This window comes from Erinaceus europaeus, chromosome 21 (assembly GCF_950295315.1).
Source record: "Erinaceus europaeus chromosome 21, mEriEur2.1, whole genome shotgun sequence".
NCBI classification, from domain to species: domain Eukaryota; kingdom Metazoa; phylum Chordata; class Mammalia; order Eulipotyphla; family Erinaceidae; genus Erinaceus; species Erinaceus europaeus.
The window spans coordinates 7,937,004-7,962,253 of NC_080182.1; the positions used below are offsets into that span (position 1 = coordinate 7,937,004).

General features: G+C 41.9%; 1 protein-coding gene and 1 long non-coding RNA gene across 2 annotated transcripts in view; both read left to right on the top strand.

The window, feature by feature from the left end:
* LOC132535272 (uncharacterized) overlaps window positions 1-25,250 on the top strand; it is a 115,737-nt gene that overhangs the window by 78,626 nt on the left and 11,861 nt on the right. The gene's annotated exons all lie outside the window — the stretch shown is intronic.
* On the top strand, window positions 6,355-6,789 carry LOC103118155 (large ribosomal subunit protein eL30-like). Its single transcript, XM_016190504.2, has one exon. The coding sequence runs from the start codon at window positions 6,370-6,372 to the stop codon at window positions 6,772-6,774; it is 405 nt and encodes a 134-aa protein (XP_016045990.1). The 5' UTR covers window positions 6,355-6,369; the 3' UTR covers window positions 6,775-6,789.

Genomic DNA, 25,250 nt, shown 5'->3' on the forward strand with positions numbered 1-25,250 from the left:
CTTGTATTTATTAGGGGGTTAGTGGCTTACAGTACAATTATTAACATGTGGGCACAGTTTCTCCTCTTACCATGCTAGGCGTCTGCAAAACAGTCTCACATCATGCCTCGGTCCTTCTCCATCATCATGAACCTCATCAGGACCTCAGAACCTCCCTGCCCTCCCCCGCCAGCCCCATAACTTCTTCTTATAGTGATCAGTTGCTCACAGGTGCTTAAGTTAGACTTTCTACAAAAGAGATATTTAATATGATTTGACTATAATCCCTAGCTGAATTCCATTTAAAATTGAGTGAAATCTCTATATGATTTGATACAGCACATCAACTATGGGGAGCTTACTAAGTTAGTTAGAAACATTTTATTTCAAAAGCATTTAGTATGAAGATAATTCAAGCACACAGAAATTAGACTCTGGTGTACAAGCGTAGTTATTTAGCTTAATAAATTATGGCAGAGTCATGTAATTGGCCACCATTCAGATATTAAAATAGCTTTGCAGAAATTATTTTCTGATGTGAAAAATTCAGGGCATGTAAGTAGAGATAAGGGAAGATGTCGAGACAGTACATCTGGTGAAATTGTGTATACACATACACACATATGTCAATACCTAGGAGAATGATGATAAATTATTGCTGCTGGGTGAGTAGACTTACAGTTTTCACTTGTTCCTGTTGTCTGTGTTCCTAAAAAATAGTGATTACTATTATTTTTTGCTACAGGTATGCAATTAACACCATAATCAAAACATAATAAGGGGGCAGGCAGTGGCACACCCAGTTAAGCACACATAGTACAAAGCAAAAGGACCCCTGCTAGGATGCTGGTTCGAGCCCCTGGCTCCTCACCTGTAGGGGGTTCACGTCACAGGCAGTGAAGCAGGTCTTCACAGGTATCTGTCTGTCTTTCTCTCCTCCTCCCTGTCTTTCCCTCCCCTCTCAATTTCTCTCTGTCCTATCCAATAAAATAGAAAAACAAATGGCTACCAGGAGAAGTGGATTTGTAGTACTGGCACTGAGCCCCAGTGATAACCATGGAGGGAAAGGGAAAAAAAAAAAAAGCTAGGAGTCAGGAGTCAGCATGATGGCTCAGCCTTCGAAAGCACCCATTCCATCATCTGTAGAGCTCAGGTTCAATTCCCCTGCAGAGCACATGGGAGTACGATGGCCCTGGGTGAAATCTTTGTCTCTGTAGTGTCTCTCCCTGTTTATGTTTCTTATCAGTCTCTACCAAAAAGGTCAGCAGGAGCCATGAAATCACACCTGAGCTACCCTAGTGCTTATAGGGGAAAAAACAGATTTCACATCATGCAACTTACAGTGTGACTTCACAGCAATCTGAGGATGTGCTCTGATTAAGCAATTCAGCCACGGTTCCTAATCCCACAAATTGATGCCTTTGTCAGGCCCAGTGTTCCAGCTCTGCTCTCCAAGACTGCTTGTTGAGCCCTCCCTAGTGTTTCTCAAGATGCTGCTGGGACCATGGCCCAGGAGATGACACCTGCTGCCTCCCAGGCCAGGAGAACCAGCATGAACCCCTGTGGCGAGGATCATGCATATGAAATGCGGTTTGGCTAATGTTATGGCTGATCACAGAGCCACATCCACCTCCTGCACTGCAGCCTGTATACTTCTGAAGCAGGTGGGAGTCCTAGGGAAACATCAGGAGGTGATTTATTTTCCAGCATCTAATTCTTCCGGAGAGCGTCCAGGGTATCCTCCAAGGATTCCATCTCAGATCTGGGGTAAAATATTGCTGTGCTCTTCTTTTCTGGCGACATTGAACTAAAACTGCTATGAGCTGAGGGCCAGAGAGAAGTAAATACAGCGCATTCTCAAGAACCTAATTTGGCAGCTACTGGGGGTGGGGGGGGGTTGTGTGTGTGGAAATCGCTGTTGTGCAATGTCAAAAACAGGCCTTTCCCCAGCCCCAGCCTTCCTGTGGGGCATAACAGCTTCTCCCAGTTACACTTCTCTCTCACGACCTGAAGCTAAACTTGAAAGTTTAATCCCACATGAACTGGAACTGAAATCCTTTATAAAAATAGCTCCTGGCCAGAAAGCTCTACTTAGGAGAGAGAGAAAGAAAGAGAGGGAAAGAAACATCAGACAGCACATGGTAGAAGCTGGCCTAGAGAACTGCAGCCTGGCACCTTATGCCTGTAAGTATTTATTGAAAGCCTTCCTTGTTTTGAAATCTTGGAACAAAACAGGGCGCCTTAGACAATTACTGCCCCGGAGGAGTGTGTGGTCCTATTCAAGTTCCTCCTCCAGAACACAATCTGCTGCTGAATGAGGGAAAAATACACTTTTTTAAAAATTTTTGCCAACACCAGTGAACAGAAAACCGCCTACATGTGATTCTGGTGTCATTTTGATGCAAGTTCAAACAATTCATTTTCAGTTGACTAAGAGCACCCCCACATAGTGTTCTGGTATCTTAGCCATGCACTCATTTCAGGTACAGCCATTCTCCATAAACACCCCAAACCTCTGGGCCAGAGGGCAGCTGGTTTACCCTAACCCTTGTCTGTCATTGCCACTATTCCCTTTCTGCTGATGCGTCACACCTTCGCATCATGGAGGAAGCAGTCTGCTTGCATGAGGCGCCAACATGCCATGGGTCACAGAGGCTCTGGGAGCAGCCCCTTAGAGTTCCATCACTCAAGGAAGGGTGGCCTCAGAGGAGCCAGGAGATAGTTTGTTGAAATAGCCTGGCGAGGCACTGGCCTGACAAAGGACTTCTGACCCTTCCCTACATGTAGACTGAGAAAGGAGCTCTGATGCACATGTCCCCATGTGTGGTACGTAGGAGTTAAAGAACATCACACCCCCTTGACTGACTGATCATCATGCACCCACCTCCTTGTCTCTTATCATTCTACCTCTCTAAAACTCTGTTGTATCTCCTAGCACCATGGCTGTCCTTGCCTTCTTTTATTGCCTATTAACTTATACGATGGGTTTCCCACCATTCACTTGGACCTGTTTTATCCTGATGAGTTAGCCAAGACTCCTGCAGACAGCATATGGTTGGCCTGAGTTTACTGATCCACCCTGCCCCTCTGATCTTTTTGATGGTTTAGTTCAGGCCATTGAAGTAAAACATTGGAATTATATCAAACTAAAGCTCCACTCAACAAAAGGAACCACCACCAAAACGTATGAAAAATGGAGGGATAATTTTTTTACATGCCATACATCAGACAAAGAATACATATCACAAAGCACAGCAATGAAAAGACCAAACAAACCCATTAAAGGCAGAAGGATCTGAACAGATTTTTCAATAAAGAAGATATTAAGGTGGAGAGCTAGGTGGTGACACACATGGTTAAACACACACAGTACAAAACACAAGGAAAGCAGTGGAGCCAGGTGTCTGTCTTTCTCCCTTTCTATTTCTTGATCCTCTCTCAATGTCTCTGTTCTATCCAATAAAATGAAAAAAAAAGGATAAATACCTCTCCTAGGAATCTATCCAGATAGCACATAGCTGAACACATCTGTGCATATCTATGTTTACTGCAGCACTATTCATAATACTTAGAATTTGGAAAGAACCTTAATGTTTAACAAAATTCTGTGGTATACACAACAGAATACTACTCAGCTACAAGAAATTATGAGATTTTTCTCTTTTGCAACAACTTGGGTAGAACTGGAAGGAGTCATGGTAACTGAATTAAGCTAGAAGGAGGAGAAATAACTGTGGTAACCTTACACAGAGGTGGTTAAGAAATTAAAACATGAATTTTCTAGAATGTACCTTGGCCACAGGCCCCACCCCATCCTCAAGCCCTGCTCTTCTGTTTTCTCTACCCATTCCCCCCGTTGAATGGCCTTGGAACTATGGGATAGGGGGATCTGCACCCCGGGAGGAACCAAACTTGCCTTAAATCTTCAACCAAAAAGTATTTGTCCCTTAAGTGCTTGAGAGACTGAAAGTAGGACTGATTCAAGTGCACAAAAGAAGCAATTCTGACCACTTGCAGCTGTGATGAACCTGGAAAGCCTTGAGGAGTGAGAAGTCCTCAGGATGCTGAGTCTGCCAGTACTTTCTTGGTGTTTTATTCCCCAATAAAGCTCTGGAAAAGGCCAAAAAAAAAAAAAAAAGAAGAAAGAAGAAAGAAGGAGGAGAAGGAGAAGGAGAAGGCGGAGGAGGTAAAGGAAAAGGAGGAGGAGGAGGAAGGCGAAAAAGGAGGAGGAGGAGGAGAAGGAGGAGAAGGAGGTAAAGGAGAAGGAGAAGGAGGAGGAGGTGAAGGAGAAAGGAGGAGGAGGAGAAGGAGAAGGAGAAGAAGGAGAAGGAGAAGAAGAAGAAGAAGAAGAAGAAGAAGAAGAAGAAGAAGAAGAAGAAGGAGAAGAGGAATGGGAAATTAAAACAGAAAAGACAGAGACTAGCTGCAGTTTATTGCAGATCCAAATAGCTGGAATCAGAGTGATGGGAAGGAATAGAGTGTGGTATGGGCACCCAGTGCATAACGGTGGAGGACAATGTCAGATGGTTGTTGGTATGGTGTGCAAACACCTATCACTGAGAGATGGGAAACTGAATGCACTGCATATGACAATCATGATTTTTCATTACAATCATGTGTAAATCATCATTTCCCTTAATAAAGTTACAAAAATGATACCACATGGTTCTAGCAGAGCAACAAGATCTCCCTGTGGTTGGAGTGCTTAGTCTTGTTAGTGATGATATGTACAGAGTTTTATAGGCAGATGAGCTCTGTGGACACACACACACACACACACACTCCTCTGGGTCATCTGAAGATGGATGAATGGCATGAGTGTTAGTATTCTGGTTGTGATTTCATCCTGAAATTTCATAAACTGTCAGCTATGGGAGAAGTGAATCAAAGCACATGCATCCAAATACAATAGAAAAGAGGACGGGATAACTGGAGACAGACAGACCCTTACCCCATACTCCGGTATACGGTCATGCTGCTGAAGGAAAAATGCTCAGAAAGGCTCAGAAGACACATCGGTGAGTCTGGAAGCTGATCTTCACCAGAACCCTGAGGTGTGGTGGCTGAAAGTCAGGAGGTGAGAGGAGAGCTAGTGCCCCATCTACTTCCACATCTGGAAGGGTCCCTCATGCTGAGAGTGAAGTGACTATACCAATCAATTAAAACCAGTCAGTCTCATCAACAGATTGGGTGTCAAGACATTGAGTAAAATAAAAAGTATGTCTAAATTGGGGAAGAGAGAAGCCTGACTGTCCCTCACATCTCCAAAAATAAACACTGACAGTGGTGGCTTCTTTTCAGAGAGAACAGCCAGCATGTGAAGCAGAAGCCCGCATTGGCTTCCTAAATTGGTTTGTCTGAATCTTCTTCTTCTTCTTCCAGCGTTTGCTCTTCTTCCGTAGCCAGTCAACAGCATCAGGTTGAAAGCTGTCAGGAGCTGCTTGTTGCTGGCTTTGAAAGTGACTGGGATCCATGTGGATTCAGTCAGCTAGGAAGGATCCTCAGTTTCCCCAATGAATGGGGACTCATGGGATGCACCACGAGAAGGTCGATCCAATGCATCCCTTTGTCTGAATATTCAACCCCTACACAAAGATGGAGAACGAAGCAGCACAATATATTTGAATAAAATAAAGTAATAAAGATGAGTTAAAGTGTTAACTTTACAAATTTGAGTTGAGATGAAATGATCCATTCATATACACAACTAGCTTTTCCTAGAACTTTCTCTGCCTCTGTTCTAGTAACGGAAGATAGAATACACACTGCCACTAACAAGTATTTAGTGCTTAGGTGTGATCCTGAGGGGTAAACTATGGCAGGTAAGGAATAGAGCTCTTCATGGGCATTGATCATATTCAATCTGATTTTCCAGAAGACATTCAGATCCTGGGGCCATACTTGCAGAGGGATAAAGAATAGAAAAGCTTCCAATGAAGGGGATGGGACAAGGAAGTCTGGTGGTGGGGATTGTATGAAATTGTACCCCTCTTATCCTACTATCTTGTCAATCATTATTTAAATCAATAAAAATATAAACATGTCATTTTCTTGACATAGTAAACATGGAACGTAGAAAAAACACAAAGGACAAAATTAAAAATTATTTGTAATAGTACATATTTTAACAAAAATATAAACACTCATCAGTCTAAAATGTGACTCTTACCTTTATTTGGAAAAAAACCACTTTATTGGGCCAGGCAGGCAGGTGTGAGCAGGCTGCGGACCCGGCGCCATTGCGGGAGACCCCGGACAGGCCGCCTTGATGACTTGGGACCCTCGAATTCCGCAGCTTTTTTTATTTTTTTTATCGGAAGGAGTCTGGCTTCTGAGAAGCTGGCTCCAGTTTTGAGGCGGCTGCAGACAAGATCTTGAAGTGAGTGTGGGATGTTTGCCTTGCAGAAAAAGTCGCTCGAGTTCATCAACTCGAGGCTCCAGCTGGTGATGAAAAGTCGGAAGTATGTGCTGGGATACAAGCAGACTCTGAAGATGATCAGACAAGGCAAAGCCAAGCTGGTCATCCTGGCCAACAACTGCCCTGCCTTGAGGAAATCAGAAATTGAGTACTACGCCATGTTGGCCAAAACTGGTGTCCATCACTACAGTGGCAATAATATTGAATTAGGCACAGCATGTGGAAAATACTACAGAGTCTGCACACTGGCCATCATTGATCCAGGTGATTCTGATATCATCAGAAGCATGCCAGAACAGACTGGTGAAAAGTTAATCATGCAAGATTTTTCTGTAATAAAGTATGAAGAGGTTTTAAAAGTGTTGTCTTTATTTTAGTTATTTCTTTATATCTTATATTTTCTGAAGATAGGCTAGGCAAGACTTTGGGGGGAATTAAGAACTACAACATATTAGTTTCCATGTGCTTATAAGATATTTGGTTTTTATAGCTCCACAGTATTGCTTGGTATGTGTATGTGTTTGAGACAAAATTCAATAACTAGTTTAACTAGTACTGCAGTTTACAGTTAAAAGTCCCAATCTTTGTAGCAACGAGTATTAAATGACCTGTTTTTCCCCACTCAAATTTTACTACAGACTGAGACACTTTCATTGATTTGTGAAGGGAGATCCTTCCTAGAGGTGTGTGGTTGAAAATTGTACTTGTATAATAAAAATAAAATAATAAAAAAATAAAAAAGAAATAAAAACCTCACCCACAAAAGTTAACAACTACATAAATAAAATAACTTTACAAAGAAAAAAAATTGTACTTGTGTCTAGAATAATCATGAGCTCAGTGGCTAGAATATTTAGATCTTAAATAAGTTCATGATTGCCCAAAAAGTTGTTATGGTGTTATTTTAATCATAAAGGACATAGTTCTTTTTTTAATTGATTTTCCCTTTTGTTGCCCTTGTTGTCTTTATTGTTGTTGTAGTTATTGATGTCGTCATTGTTGGATGGGACAGAGAGAGGTGAAAATAGGAGGGGAAGACGGGGGTGGGGGAGAGAGACACCTGCAGACCTGCTTCACCGCCTGTGGAGCGACTCCCCTGCAGGTGGGGAGCTGGGGGTTCAAACCAGGATCCTTAGGCTTTGCACCACATGCGTTTAACCTGTTGCACTACCGCCCGACTCCCATAAAGGACATAGTTCTGAAGCACCTTCAGTTCATTGTTTTTTTGGGGGGGTACTTCACACTCAGTTTAGTGTTGGCCCTTAAGCAGGCAGTGCTTCCTGGAACAACTTGTCTTTTATTATTATTATTTTTTAAAAGGAAACATTGACAAAACCATGGGATGGGGGGTTACACCTCCACACAATTCCCACTACCAGAACGCCATATCCCATCCCCTCCCTTGATAGCTTTCCTATTTTTTAACCCTCTGGGAGTATGGACCCAAGGTCATAGTGGGTTGCAGAGGGTGGAGGGTCTGGCTTCTGTAATTGCTTCCCCACTGAACATGGGTGTTGATTGGTTGATCCATACTCCTAGCCTGCCTCTCTCTTTCCCTAGGGGTTCTGGGGAATCTGAACTCCAGGACACATTGGTGGGGTTGTCTGCCCAGGGAAGTCTGGTTGGCATCATGCTAGCATCTGGAACCTTGTGGCTGAAAAGAGAGTTAAAGCCAAACAAGTTGTTGACTAATCATGAATCTAAAGGCTGGAATAGTGCAGATGAAGAGTTGGCGGGGGGGGGGGGGTGTCTCCCTTTTGTAGATAGCAAGTAGGCCTATTTTAGTTATATTCCATAGGGCCTGTAGCTATACTAGTTTTTTTTTTTTTTTAAGGGAAAAAACACAGTATACTGAGCTTTTGTGTTCAGTACTCTGGTGCTGCTTGGGGTTAACCTTATTCAACCCACTCATGCTGCACTTGAGCCTGTAGGACAGACAGATGCAAAGGAAAAGAGACCAGAAGGAGTTGTGCAGTTGTGCAGTAGCGCAGCGGGCTAAGCACAGGTGGCTCAAGGAGCAGCATCAGGATCCTGGTTCAAGCCCCCGGCTCCCCACCTGCAGGTGAGTCGATTCATGGGCGGTGAAGCAGATCTGCAGGCTATCTTTCCCCCTCTGTCTTCCCCTCCTCTCTCCATTTCTCTCTGACCTATCCAACAATGATGACATCAATAACTACAACAGTAAAACAAGGGCAATAAAAGGGAATAAATATTTTTTTAAAAAAGACCAGAGCACTGTTTAGTTCTGGCTTATGGTGATCTAGGGATTGAATCTGGGACCTCAGAGCTTCAGGCATAAAAGTCTTGCTGAACCATTGTCTTCCCCAACAAGATCTTGTCTTTTAGACTTTAGTATCAACCAGCTCATTTTTGTGGTGCAACATGTGTGGGCACCTTCAATACACTAACCATTAAGTCAAGAATTGAAAGTAGAATCAAGCATGTGATAACAGATTTTCAGATGAGGGAATTTTTTTCTTTCATAATTGCATGCTTTTAGTCTGAAATTGTTGCTATAACTTGGAAGAGTAGCCATTGCTAATTTCTGAAATCTACCTTTGCTAATGATTGCTTGTTTAGACTGTCTTATTTTCAAAGGTCAAATGTTTGTAAGGAAATTGTCCTGACCAATCACAGTTCACCTTTTAGAATATTTTAATTGTACTGATCTTTGCTGTTGACTAGATTTCCCAGGGCATTCTAGATTGTAATAGGCTTCAAGAGCATCTGACTTGTGGTCTGGGAGGTGGCGTAGTGGATAAAGCATCAGACTTTCAAGCATGAGGTCCTGAGTTCAATCCCCGGCAGCACATGTACCAGAGTGATGTCTGGCTCTTTTTCCTCCTATGTTTCTCATTAATAAATAAATAAAATCTTTTAAAAATACCACTTTATTGACAAATAAGTAGAATATTAAGTGTAGGAAAGTATAACTAACTAAGAGCAAGCTAATTACAAAGATAGTTGTACAATTCAAGGACCTTCAAGATATCTTACTTGGATAGTTCACCTGCATTGCCATTCACACTACCCAGGTTCAAGTTCAGACTCCACCATGCTGGAAAAGCTTCAGTGTTGTGGTATCTTTCCTTTTGTATAATAATTATACTGTCTCTTCAGCCCAATACTTTCATTTCAAAATACAAATCTATTAGAATCAACTGGAGTGGAATGAGTTTTCATAAATTATCTGAGGTCATATGATGATATTACAACAAAGAAACGTTTTCCAAAGTCTGCTAGTAGCCAGAAGTTCAAGTTTCAAGCTTCTTGATTTTAAAAATCATAATCAGTTAACCAGGAAGAGAAATTAAAGACAAAACAGTTCAGTTAGGAAGAGAAAGATGAGGCCATTTCTGGCCATTTCTAAACTGGAAGTTTAGATTAAAACAAAGAACACACAGAAGTGAGAATCTGTAATGTCAGCCAAGGTGAACGCAGAGGACAGATCAAGCCAGAGCCAAAGTGATTTGTAAAGGACTCTTCTCAGGAGAACAAAACACAAGGACAAATTAATCCATTGCTTCATTTCATTCAGGCTCCAGGGAAACATTCCTCTTGGGCTCTTTGTTTTTGTTCACTTAGACTCATCTTCATCTTACTTTATCTCTCTTCTTATTTCTTGCTCTTTTGTTTTGTTTGTAAGTTTCACGTGGGAAGTACCTGGCTATATTTGTATCTTTACATTTAATTCAGTTTTGTGTTAGCACATATATCAGTGGCCAAAAAGACGCAAAAAGTGTCCTGAATGCCACTGAGTTCTGAAATGGTTGTGAAAAGATGACAAATGTTTTCTCAAGATTGTAAAACTACATGTTATTAGAAATCAATCTTCAGATTCTCTAAAACAATTTATGTTCTGAATGAATTTTAAACTGTTTTTGTTGGAACTTATTAATGAACTTAAGTATTTCATTTACTCAGTTTTTATTCCACACAAGCACTGAAAGCAATATTAATTTCTTTTAAAAATATTTTAAATATTTATTTATTTCCTTTTGTTGCCCTTGCTTTATATTGTTGTTATTGATGTCATTGTTGTTGAATAGGACAGAGAGAAGTAGAGAGAGGAGGGTAAGACAGAGAGGGGGAGAGAAAGACAGACACCTGTAGACCTGCTTCACCACCTGTGAAGCGACTCCCCTGCATGTGGGGAGCCGGGGGCTCGAAACGGGATCCTTCCGCCGGTCCTTGTGCTTTGTGCCACCTGTGCTTAACCTGCTGAGCTACTGCCCCACTCCCACAATATTAATTTCTAAACAAGATATACTAGATTTCAGTGAATCTTCATATTCTTGGATGGTCATTTTGACATTTTAATTTCTCCACTCTGTAAGAATGAGATCTCTTTTGTGGTGAATATTTTGTTCATGTCCTCTGCCCATTTTTGGATGGGGTCATTTTTGTTGTTGTTGTTGTTGCTGAATTTGCTGAGCTCTTTTGATTATTAGGCTTCTTTTATTTATGTATGGCATATAAATATCTTCTCCCATTCTGTGAAAGGTGTCTTTGTTTGCATGATGTTTTCTTTTGCTGTGCAGAAGCTTTTTAATTTGATGTGGTCCCATTGGTTTATTTTTGTTTTAGTCTTCTTTATAATTGGATTTGTATCATTGAAGATGCCTTTAAAATTTAGATGGAAAAGAGTTCTGCCAATATTTTCCCCTAAGTATTTGATAGTTTCTGGTCTAACATCCAAGTCCTTGATCCATTTGGTTTTTTTTTTTTTTTTTTTTTTTGGATTGGTGAAATATAGTACTTCAGCTTCATTTGTCTACATTTTTCAACTCAATTTTCCCAACAGCATTTGTTGAAGAGACTCTCCTTTCCCCATTTAATAGTCTAGGCACCTTTGTCAAAGATTAGATGTCCATAGGTTTGGTGCCCCTCTCTCTCTCTCTCTTTCTCTCTCGCCTCCAGCCACTGAGGCTTGGTCCTGGAACTACTAGTCCACTGCTCCTGATAGCCATTTTTTCAATAATTTTATTTGATAAGACAGAGAGAAATTGAGAGGAGAGGGGAGTTAAAAGGGGAGAGAGGAAGATAGACACCTGCAGGTGAAGAATGGGGACTTGAACCCATATCCTTGTGTAGGTCCTTGTGCATAGTACTATATCTGCTTAACGGTGTGCACCGCCTGGTGTGCCACCTGGTACACCATTTCCTGGCCTCCTATAATGATCTATCTTTACATCACTAGATCAAATCCTATTTGATCCTGATGTCCATGTAGTAATTAAGATGGTGTGGCTGAAACAAAAAGAGACATACAAATCCAAGATATAGAACTCAGAGGTATTCACACCTACAGACAATTAATTCATGACAAGGGATCTCAAAGCAGTTAATGGAGAAAAGACTCACTCTGTGCTGGAAAACTTGTGTTGAAGCATGGAGAAAAAATGAACCATCACCTATCTGCATGCATGAAAATCAATTGAAATGCATGAAAAGATTTAGATGTTAGACCAGAAACTAGAAAATATATAGAATAAAACATTACCAGAGAGTTCCCAAAGTTTGCTTCAGAAATGTTTTTGGAGATCAAGTTCAACAACAAAGGAAACAAAATAAAAAATAAACCAATCTAACTGAAAATCTCCTGCATAACAAAAGGTACTGTCACCCATCTAACAAAGCACCCTCCTTAATTGAGAAGATTTTTACATATCATATATTAGACAAAAAACTACCATCAGAATACATAAAGAAATCATAATGCCAGCAAGCATCCCCATTAAAAACTATGGATAGGACATGAGTAGACTCTTCATCTTCACTGAAGAAGAGATGCGGGTGGTCAACATATATAAGAAAAAAAATGCTCAAATTCACTGTCCATCAGGGAAATGTAATCACCCCTATAGCAAAGGCTTGCATTAAAAAAAATTGACGTAGTAAAGAACCTGAAAAGTGGCAAACAGGAGTGCTGTGAGGACACGTGGGAAAAGGACTCTTCTATACTGTTGGTAGAATAATTAGTTCAGCTGCTGTGGAAAATCATTTGGGGGTTCCTCAGAACATTAGAAATAAACCTGCCGTATGATCCGGTAGTTCTTCTTCTAGAGATCTACCGAAAGAACACATAAACACATGTGCAAAATGATCTATAAACATCTGTATTCATTGCAGTACTATTTGTAGTAACCCATATTTGAAAACAACTCAAGTGACTAGAGACAGATGACTGGAATAGGAAACTGTGGTCTATATATGCAATAGAGTACCAAAGGGCCAGAAGAACTAGGGGAAATCTTTTTTTTTTTAATTTTTTATTTAAGAAAGGATTAGTGAACAAAAACATAAGGTAGAAGGGGTACAACTCCACACAATTCCCACCACCCAATCCCCATAATCCCCCCCCTCCCATGGTAGCTTTCCCATTCTCTAGCCCTCTGGGAGCATGGACCCAGGGTCGTTGAGGGTTGTAGAAGGTAGAAGGTCTGGCTTCTGTAATTGCTTCCCCGCTGAACATGGGCGTTGACTGGTCGGTCCATACTCCCAGTCTGCCTCTCTCTTTCCCTAGTAAGGTGGGTCTCTGGGGAAGCTGAGCTCCAGGACACATTGGTGGGGTCTTCAATCCAGGGAAGCCTAGCCAGCATCCAGGTGGCATCTGGAACCTGGTGATTGAAAAGAGAGTTAACATATGAGGCCAAACAATTTGTTGAGCAATCATGGATCCCAAGCTTGGAATAGTGGAGAGGAAGTGTTAGGGAGGTACTCTCTGCAAACTCTAGTGTACTTCTGCTTTCAGGTATATATTTTGCAGTAGTTTATGGATACGTGTGCACATAAGCTCTCTCTCACAGAAACTGGTGTATATCTAGATTATGGGACTTTGTTAGAAAGTGAACTACCTGAGATGAAATTAGAGTGTACTATTAAAGGAAAGGTCTCACCCGAGTAATGAAGTTGAAGGGTTGTCATTCCACACGTGAAGTCTCTGGATACAGTCTGAGGTGAAGCATATTGAGGTGGCAATCGTTGCTTTGGTTAGGTTGTGATCGGCGGATGCAATATTATTTGGTTTGGATTGGGAGATGCATACAGGAAAGTGGGCCCTATCCAAGGGTTCCAGGACTGGGGGAAGTAGGGGCTCTATAGTAAAGATGTGAGGTTTCTGCTGTCTTAGGGTTCAAAAAGACAATCAATAGTTAATATTATCATCACTTTATTTGTTAATTGGGTTAACTTTGAAAAGTCCCTTTGTTATGGTTTGCTGTACAGTACCCAGTATCTTGTATATAGCTGTGCTATTGGATGCTTCTAATCTACTTGGTCTAGGCTTTTGAGAGAGTCCGCATATCAAATACACAGCCTATATATTAAAAAGATTCAGTTTGTCTTTTGAGAAACTTTGAGACATACAATTGATTTCCCCCTCTCATATTAATTAACTACTGATTTATATGTCTACATTTTGCTAGAAGTGTACATAAACACCATTCCCACCACCAAAGGGCTGTGGCCCATCCCTCCCGCCCACTCTCACCCCCCATTGGCCCAGGAAGCTACATGTCTACCCCTCACCACTGGGTTTTTACTTTGGTGCCCTACTTACAATTTGATCAGGTTCTGCTTTTAGTTTCCCTTTCAGATCTTCTTAGTCAGCTTCTGTTGATGAGTGGGATCATCCCATACTCATCTTTATCTTTCTGACTTAGTTCACTTAACATAATTCCTTCTAGCTCTGTCCAAGATTGGTCAGAGAAGGTGGGTTCATTGTTCTTGATAGCTGCATAGTATTCCATTGTGTATATATACCACAGCTTTCTCAGCCACTCATCTGTTGTTGGGCACCTGGGTTGCTTCCAGGTTTTAGCTATTATGAATTGTGCTGCTATGAACATAGGAGTACACACCTCTTTTTGGTTGGGTGTTATGGAGTCCTTGGGGTATAACCCCAGGAGAGGAATTACTGGGTCATATGGGGAAATCTTTTTTAGCTGCACTTTGGATGGAGTTTGAAAGAGTCACATTGACTGAGGTAAGCCAGAGGAAGAAGGAGGAATACTAAAAGACCTTACTCAAAAGGTAGAACTTGGGAAACAAGGAAAGGAAAATGCAGGGTGAAACTTAGAATAGCTGTTGCCTATTGTAGTAAATCCAAGGGCTCTAAAGTGGACAATTGTGAGGGAAATGAGAAGGCATGAGGGACCCAGTGCATGATATGGAGGAAGATGTAAGGAGGTTGTGGGGTCATATGACAACTCACTCATAAAACATTATTTCCACCAATAAAATGATTTAAAGAAAATACCATACAATAGAAAAAAAGTGAATTAGTAGGATAATGGGAATAGTAATAAAAAATACACAATATCACTTCCACCTTCTATGAAGCTAGCATCACCCTCATACCAAAAGCACACAAAGGCACAACAAATAAAGAAAACTACAAACCAATATATCTGATGAACATAGATGCTAAAATATTGAACAAAATTCTAGCCAGCTAGATACAAAGGTATATTAAAAAATTGTTTGTCATGACAGTGTAAGAAAATTTCCACAATTTAAAGGTAAGCCAGACATTTTCATATTTATAAACAATGAGGAACTTTGGAGACTATCTCAGCAGATTGTACACAAATTTAAGAGACTTGCCTGAGGCTCCAAAGTCCCAAGTTCAATCCCCGCACCACCATAAGCCAGAGCTGAGCAGTGCTCTGGTAAAAAAAAAAAATAGAAATAATAAATTTAAGAGACTTAAATTGTCTTCCAGTTGAGGACTAGCTGCTGGAAAGGAAGCCAGGATTTGAAACATAGTAGTTGAATGAAGCATCCCACAATAATCTAAAATGGCTCTGTGTAACAGCAAATAAAGTTGAGGGCCTGGGTTTGTTTAAAGAGAACAAAGGTGGTTTTTTAATGAGATGAGGGGTGAGAATTTCTTGCTGAATAACTGAGAAATGTTATATGATATAGAGAGTTTTTGGGCTCTGAGGATAGAAATGAGGGGAGATAGTTTACCATAATTCTTCATCAAGAAGGAAAGAGTCTTCCCTTATCTTTTTTTTAAATAATTTTTATTTGTAAAAAGGAAACACTGACAAAAACCATAGGATAAGAGGGGTACAACTCCACACAATTCCCACTACCAGAACTCCATATCCCCTCCCTGATAGCTCTATTCTTTAACCCTCTGGGAGTATGGACCCAAGGTCATTGTGGGATGCAGACGGTGGAAGGTCTGGGTTCTGTAATTGCTTCCCTGCTGATCATGGACATTGATGGGTTGATCCATACTCCCAGCCTGCCTCTCTCTTTCCCTGGTGGGGCAGGGCTTTGGAGAAGCAGGGCTCCAAGACACATTGGTGAGGTTGCCTGTCCAGGGAAGTCTGGTTGGTATCAGGGTAGCATCTGGAACCTGGTGGCTGAAAGGAGAGTTAACATATAAAGCCAAACAAATTGTTGACTAATCATGAACCTAAAGGCTAGAATAGTGCAGATGAAGATTTGGAGGTCTCTGTTTTGTAGATAGTAGTCTTCCCCTATCTTTAAGGGTTTTCCGACTCCATTATAAAGATAGATGAAGCCACCAAGGAGCTAGGCACCTCAGGTGCAGGAACCCAGCCATCTGAGTTAAGGTCACCTGGGAAAAGTTAAGGTTACAAGGCAAAAGCATCCAAGAAAAAGGCATGAACTGCAGCACAGCCAACCCTGTCACTCAGCTGTCATATGTGGGACCCAGTAATCATAAGGACCAAACTAGCTGCTCAGATATGAACTAATATATCCCAGACCATTAGGGGGGTCTTCAGGGTGACATACCAGGTTGAGCACACATGCTATAATGTACATGGATCTGGGTTCAAGCCCCCTGTCCCCACCTGCAGGCAAATATGCTTCATCTGTGGTGAAGCATTGTTTCAAGTCTCTCTCTCTCTCTCTCTCTCTCTCCCTCTCTCCCTCTCTCCCTCTCTCCCTCTCTCCCTCTCTTCCTCTCTCCCTCTCTCCCCCTTCTCTACCTCCTGCTTCACTTCCAACTAATCTGTCTCTATTCAATAAATAAACAAATAAAATGTTTTTTTTAACCACAGTGTGAGGCGAAGGAAGACGGTGGTGCACCTGTTTGAACATACATGGTAAGTACTAAGTTCAAGGACACTCACAAGGATCCTGGATCAAGTCCCAGGCTTCCCACCTGCAGGAGGTTGCTTCCCAAGTGATGACACATTCATGCAGGTGTCTGTTTTTCTTTCTCCCTCTGTACCTCCCCCTCCTCTCTCAATTTCTCTCTTTCCTCTCTAGTAAAATGGAAAAAAAAAAAAAAAAGGCCGACAGGAGCAGTGGATTCATAGGACCAGCACCAAGCCCCAGTGATAACTCTGGAGGGAAAAAAATCACAAAATTGGGGCCTAGGGGGTGTCCTGAAGGGTTGTGAAGACCAGAGAAATCAGGAAACCCCTGAGCGCTGAGCATTTCTCCCCTCTAGAAGCTGTCCACCTTTGCTTTCTGGAAGGGCTACTATAAATACTAGACTTCCTCTTAATTCAGTTCTGCTAGACTTTCTCTTAGTACATTAGGGTTCCTGCACTAGTCATTTTTTTTTTCTCTGATGTGGGTAGAAATTTTAAAGTCTCAGACAGAGGTCCTGTGTTGGGTAGTATGCCACCTCCCCCTGGCTTCTGCTTAACCATATGCCTATATAGGGATTTACTGATCCAAAGCTTTGGTCTATTTACATAAATCACTTTTATATTTACATAAAGCACTCCCTCCAGGGCATTGGTGGTTCAGTGATAGGATTCTCGCCTGTTCCGCCCCCTCCTTGTCACACTCTGATTTTCACCAGTCACTTTTCTCTCCACCCTCTCTATATCACATCCTGTTTCCACCCTACTTGGAGAGTATAAAAACAGCTGCTCTTCTGATTAAAGACACTTGGAAATTGCTTTCTGGCTCCGAGAGTTCCAGAGTGTATCTCCTGCGGAAGTTGGTGCAGCACGAGTTCCTGATCCCTCTCCCACGCAGCAGCCTAGATCAGCTCCACTTGAGTTCTCTCCAACCCAGAGAGCACTAGCTCGGGAAGAAGTACCCTCAGGCTATCCCGGCAGTCCTGTACATCCCAGTAACAGATATAGAGAGCCTAAGGAATCTTTCTAAAGCTGCTGGGAACATTTTGTAGGTGCCACCTTTCCTTGTGAAGCTGAGATACATTGGTTCTATCACAATTTTTGTCACATAGAATTAACAAATATTGTACAAGTCACGGGTAACACAGCTTATTCAATCTAGCAATTATTGATGAGGCTCCTGGAACAGCTGGAGCACACCTCAACTGTTAGATCTGCAACGGAAATCCACAGCCGAGCTCCAGAGCTCTTTTTTTTTATTTAAGAAAGGGTTAATTAACAAAACCATAGGGTAGGAGGGGTACAATTCCACACAATTCCCACCACCCAATCTCCATTTCCCACCCCCTCCCTGCTAGGATAGCCTGAGGGTGCTTCTTCCCGAGCTAGTGCTCTCTGGGTTGGAGAGAACTCAACTGGAGCCGATCTAGGCTGCTGCATGGGAGAGGGATCAGGAACTCGTGCCGCACTAACTTCGCAGGAGATACACTCTGGAACTCTCAGAGCTGGAAAGCAATTTCCAAGTGTCTTTAATCAGAAGAGCAGCTGTTTTTATACTCTCCAAGTAGGGTGGAAACAGGATGTGACATAGAGAGGGTGGAGCAAAAAGTGACTAGTGGAAGATCAGGGTGTGACAAGGAGAGGATCAGGGTGTGACAAGGAGAGGGGGTAGAGCAGGTGAGAATTCTACCACTAACCCACCAATGCCCTGGAGGGAGTGTGGTGCTTTATGTAAATGTAAAATTGATTTATGTAAATAGACCAAAGCTTTGAATGGGATCAAATCAATCCCTATATAGGCATATGGTTAAGCAGAAGCCAGGGGGAGCTGGCATACTACCCAACACCTCCCCTGATAGCTTTCCCATTCTCTATCCCTCTGGGAGCATGGACCCTGGGTCATTGTGGGTTGCAGAAGGTAGAAGGTCTGGCTTCTGTAATTGCTTCCCCGCTGAACATGGGCGTTGACTGGTCAGTCCATACTCCCAGTCTGCCTCTCTCTTTCCCTAGTAGGGTGGGTCTCTGGGGAAGCTGAGCTCCAGGACACATTGGTGGGGTCTTCAGTCTAGGGAAGCCTGGCCGGCATCCTGATGACATCTGGAACCTGGTGACTGAAAAGAGAGTTAACATACGAAGCCAAACAAATTGTTGAGCAATCATGGACCCAAAGCTTGGAATAGTGGAGAGGAAGTGTTAAGGGGGTACTCACTGCAAACTCTAGTGTACTTCTTCTTTCAGGTATATATTTTGCAGTATATATTTTACAGATACGTGTGAACATATGCTCTCTCTCTCTCACAGAAACTGGTGTATATCTAGGTTTTGGGACTTTGTTAGAAAGTTAACCACCTGAGATGAAATTAGAGTATACTATGAAATGAAAGGTCTCACTCAAGTAATGAAGATGAAGGGTTGTCATTCCACACGTGAAGTCTCTGGACACAGTCTGAAGTGAAGCATATTGGGGTGGCAATCGTTGTGCTGGTTAGGTTGTGATCGGCAGATGCAATATTATTTGATATAGATTGGGAGAGGCATACGGGAAAGTGGGCCCTATCCAGTGGTTCCAGGACTGGGGGAAGTAGGGGCTCTATAGTGGAGATGTGAGGTTTTGCTGTCTTAGGGTTCAAAAAGACAATCAATAGTTAATGTTATCATCACATTATTTGGTAATTGGGTTAACTTTGAAAAGTCCTTATGTTAGGGTTTGCTGTACAGTACCCAGTATCTTGTATATAGCTGTGCTATTGGTTGCTTCTGATCTACTTGGTCTAGGCTTTTGAGAGAGTCTGCATATCAATTACACGGCCTATATATTGAAAAGATTCAGTTTGTGTTTTGAAAAACTTGGAGACATACAATTAATTTTCCCCTCTAGTATTAATTAGTGATTTATATGACTATATTTTACTAGGAGTGTACATAAACATCATTCCCACCACCAAAAGACTCTGACCCATCCCTCCCACCCACTCCCACCCCCCACTGGCCCAGGAAGCTGCATGTCTACCCCTCACCACAGGGTTTTTACAGAACTCTTTCAAGAAGTCAAAATGAGCCTGGGTGAGGCAACTGTGTGTACTGCTGCATTGCAAAACTGATATTTCAGCAATGCTGAATATGTTAGCTTCTCTAAAGAGACTATGGGTATGTCATCTTTTCTAAAGAGACTATGGTTGCAGAGTTGGTTAGATGAAAGCTCCCCATTGCAAGGAAACATGTTCTCAGCTGTACTGCAGCCCACCAGCTAAACAGTCCTCATGTGGTTCTACTTAATCTAGCCCAATGTCAAACTCCTTAGACTTTCAAACTTAGAAAGTGTGTTTATTTTTAACTGTGATTTTATTCTTTGCCCACCGACAGTGCATGATAAACACTATGGTCAGGCAAGCATCTCTTGGAGAGAATTAACTTTTTTTTTTTTTGCTTTGTTTGTTTTTTTCAGCATAACTGCTTTAAGTCAAAAATTTAGAACCATCAGATTCTGTTCTGGGGATAAAAGCACTGCATATGTAGAGGGTGAAAAAAAACTTATTTCACTAGCCAAAAAAGTGATTCGTTAAGCAATACTACATTATAGTCCTGTGGCAATAGCATCCATTCTATTCTCAAGATGCTCATAGGCTCAAAGAACTATTTGGTCCTTATTTGTTGTTGTAGCTGTGATTCAGTAGTTTGCCATAACTAAACAATGGAAACAAAAAAAGATAGAGGGAGAATTGTTTTAGGAAAGCAAAGGAGAAACCAACATGCCTTTTCTATTCAAAATTAGCTAATAGTGCTAGATTTTTTTTTCTTCTATATGATCTGGGGTTTGTTTTTCAATTAAAAATGATGTATGGCAAACATAGGAAATAAATCAAATAATAATTTCATGGTCTGAGGAAATATCACAGATGTATATTTTTATTATTGATTTTTCCATTATCTTTGTAATATTCCCTATTGGAAAAAAACCTACTAAGCTATAAAAAAATGATACTGAATTTTGACGTTAGTTCCATGTGTTCATTTTTGTCACTGACATCTGAGTTAATTCTCAAATTTACTTGGAGAGTGATCAAACCTCTGCAGTTGCAGGACATTGATGTACTTTGGGTCCAAGAAAGTTCAGCAGATCTCATCTCTTTCAGTTAAAACAATGTGATTTTGTTTTAAAAAAATGTACACCACTTCAGAGCAGTAGACATGTACTGACGGGGCATCCATGTGAATTGGCAGGGACAAGATGGTGGCTGTTTGACTTTAGTTTGACTGTTGAGAACCCAGGCCAAGGAGAAGAATGGTAGCACACCCAGTAGAGGGAACAAAGCCCAAGGATTTGGGTTCAAGTTCTTGGTCCTAGCCATGGGGGGCGGGGTAGGCAGACTTCATGAGTGAGTATCCAATCCTGCAAGAATGTCTCTTTCTCTATCTCCCTCTTTTCTGTCAAGTTGTCTGTCTCTATCTGATAAATATTTCTTATAAAATGCATCCAGGCCACACTGATTTTGTGTGTGTGTGTGTGTGTGTGTGTGTGTGTGTCAGAGAGAGCGAGAGAGAGAAAGGGAGAGAGGGAGAGAGACCATGCAACTAAAGAAAGAGATCATTGGGGGGTGGTGGGGCGGTGGTAGTGCACATAGTGAGAAGCAAAATTCTGGGATAAGGATCCTGGTTCGAGACCCCAGCTCCCCAACTGCAGGGAGATCGCTTCACGGGCAGTGAAGCAGGTCTGCAGGTGTGTGTCTTTCTCTCTCCCTCTCTGTCTTCTCCTCTTTCCATTTCTCTCTATCCTATACAACAACAATGACATCAATAACAATAATAATAATAACCATAACAACGATAAAACAACAAAAGCAACAAAAGGGGGGGGAAATAGCCTCCAGGAGCAGTGGATTCATAGTGCAGGCACTGAGCCCCAATGATAACCCTGGAGGCAAGAAAGAAAGAAAGAAAGAAAGGAAGGAAGGAAGGAAGGAAGGAAGGAAGGAAGGAAGGAAGGAAGGAAGGAAGGAAGAAAGGAAGAAAGAGAAAGAAAGATTGATTATTAGAATTGAAGCCTCTTGCAGAATGAAATGCAGTGTTTAGCAACAAGAGAATCGCAAGTCCTTGGGACTCTCATGTCTTTGTTGAGCATGACAGAGTTAGAAGGATGGAGACAAAGTGAGAACTATTTCATGGTGAATCAGAACTGCTGTGAGTGGGCTGCAGGCATACTGCTTTCTAAGCCTGCAGGCAGATGACTGGGGGTCACATGAGCTTTGCAGGTGGATGCAAAAAGAGATAGGAGGCTATAGGTGGAGCCCTATGTGATTTGGTTTGTGTTCTTTGTGAGGGTGCAGACACTACCCAGAGACACCACTCATGTGACATTTGTGAGTTAGTTTATTGGGTTTTATATGTATTGGCATTAAGGCTCTCTCCTCCTGCAAGCGCTAATTCCACCACTTCCCGTTCATAGAACTTCCCCTGGTGTCAGTATGTGCTTCTCTCATGTGGCCCTGGGACCTTACACACAGGGCTGCACATGTAGTAATGTGTGCCCTCTACCAGGCAAGCTATCTTTCACCCTCCAGTTTGAAGTGGAGTCATTAAGGGGCTGGGCGGTGGCACAACTGGTTGAGGACCCATGGTACAATACACAAGGACCCATGTTCAAACCCCTCGTCCTTACCTCCAAGGGCAAAGCTTCACAAGTAGTCACCCCCTTCCTTCCAATCAATATTTGACTGTCTCTACCAATAAATAAGTAAAAATAATGAAGTGCAGGCATTCAAAATAGACAAGTTAATAATTAGCAGGGAATGTGAGGAAGACCAGCCTCTTATACTTGTTTGTATCTAAGGAACAAACTGAGTGACACTGAAAGGACCCACATTGTATAAAACAACTTTCCCCAAAGTGAGACATAGCTCCAGTGGAGTTCCTACTGAATTCCCATAAGGCATTTTGCCCACATACATACTGTCTGATGGCTTTGGTGGAGCACCTACCCCCACCCCCACCCAGAGGGAGTGGGGTTGGAGGGCCAGGCCATTTCATTTCTTTATCCTTAGATATGTTCAAGTCACAAGAATCCACAGTGTGGTCAGGCTCAGTTTGGATACCCTCAGAAAGTGAATTTTTCTTTAGGTAGGCTGAAATACTAGCACGTGATAAAGCAACTCCTAACCTTAAGATCAGCTATCAAAGTAAAGCCATCTAATTAATATCGTTTCCTGCAAGAACCCCTAAATGCTTCATAGTTCCATTCTCTCCAAAATAAGTAAGTTCTTCCAAGGAGCACCACCTTTTTAAAATGAAAGTATCTGACTGTTCTTGAATTTTCTAGGATTAAAAAAGAAAAGTCCACCTTAGATAAAAGATACTGAAGTGAGTGTATGTCTTTATCATGAATTTTTCCTTCAAATAAAGGTCTGAATCATTTGATTATGCACTCTAGGAAAAGTGTGCCTTAAGCGTTATTTAAGATTTGATTGATTGTAATAGATGTTATCATTCTGTTGGCTTGTAATTCATCTCTTGCAAATAGCAGATGTGTCTTCCCATGGAATGAAATAAATCAAGTTATGAGAAACTGTACAAATTGTCTAAACTTCCTCACCAGTGGAGCATACACACACAGAGAAAGACAGCCCACTGACCAATTTCAAGGCATCTTTTCAGTATTCTGTTTTACTTAAGTGATAATTGTCTACTGCAACTAGTCATCTAATATACCCAAATATTCCTTTATTTAAGTGTTGTTGGCAGGACAAATGATCTGGTTTCTCCATAGGACTTGGGCATTTATTTGCTAACAACCAAGAACTTGTATTGATGAGAAATTCTAAGATATTATTTGTTTCTTGTGGATGAGGAAGGGGCACTTTTGTGTGGATTTGCTGCTTTCTGTGGATTCTTCTTTAATATAGCAGTTGTTTTTGACTTAGGACAAAAATCACCTGGGTGGCTGAAGGATGAACTTAATCATGAAGGAGAACTAAGTTTCAATTCTGTTTCCTATAGATTTGTGAAAGATGTTATGCTTTTGTTAAGTCCTAAGACGAGAGGCACTGTATTTCCAAAGCTCTGATCTGTTTTCTTTGTTGCAAAGACGAATGTATGTCAGAAATCCCTTTCTGAGTTCTCTGGATTTAGGACCTAATAATTATCTCTCAAACAGAAGTAGGAGAGTAGTAAAAATAGAATCTAAGACAGCATCTGTCTCTGTGAAAAGTGAGCATCTGAGGCCTGGTGTGCTTTCTTCTTTCCTGTGAACCGTCGCCAACATTTCCATGCTGTGAACAGAGCCTATGAGAGCCCATCCTCATCTCTCTGACAAACAGATGGATGATGCCCTGTCCAGATCTAGATGCTGACTTTTTCCAACAAGTCAATTAGGGGAAGGTGAATATGATACACTACCTCATATTATTAAATAGTTTGTACTCATCCCTAACTGTATTTTTGTTTCTGACGGCAGGCATATGTTCAAAGTCATGGTCTGATTAACGCCATATAGATTCTGTGACCTCACAGCCTCTCAGCAACAGGTGCCCACTTTAGAATTTGCATTCACTCTTTCTATCCAGTTCCACCCAACAAAGCCCCTTAGAATATCTACTCTGCAGCTGACACTGTGCTGTCAATCCAATCATTAAGATAGGGAATTCTCCTTTTTGAACAAGTTGGCGTTTCAAAGCCAAGCTGCCTCTGCTATAGTATCAACAGGACACACTGCACTCAGTGGTCCACATGCTCTCGGTGGGATGGAAGCATGAGAATGTTTAAAGGAGAAGGAGGCTGACTCTCCCGGGGCAGGATAACAGAGATCTAGGGGAGGAGATAAATTGCAGATGACTCCCCATGAGCACATGTTAAGCTGTGGTGTGGTGTTAGGGTGTGACTGCAAAGGGAAGGAGAGGCAACAGGGAGTCTTTCCATTTAACTGAAACAGGGAATGTAATTGTGGGGATAGGAAGTGACAGGACAGTGTGAAGTGTGGAAACTCGGCCTTAAAAGTCAAGCAGAATTTCATGCTCTCTCAAGTCAATGAAATCATCAGCAATAGATTTTAGAAAGCATGGAAATAGGGTACTTGCAAGGGAAAATGCACTTAATCACACACACACACACTCACACACACACACACACACACACTAACACACACTCACACACACACACACTCACACACACACACACTCACACACACACACACACTCACACACACACACTCACACACACACTCACACACACACACTCACACACACACTCACACACACACACTCACACACACACACACTCACACACACACTCACACACACACTCACACACACTCACACACACACACATACACACACACACTCACACACACACTCACACACACACATACTCACACACACACTCACACACACACTCACACACACACTCACTCACACACACACTCACACACACACACATTCACACACACATTCACACACACACTCACACACACACACTCACACACACTCACACACACACACACTCACACACTCACACACACACTCACACACACTCACACACACACTCACACACACTCACACACACACTCACACACACATACACACACTCACACACACTCACACACACACTCACACACACACACTCACACACACACACACTCACACACACACACACTCACACACACACTCACACACACTCACACACACACTCACACACACACATACACACACACATACACACACACAAACTTATGCTCCACACGATATGCATAAATTGCACATATACACATGCAAAAGAAATTGCATTGA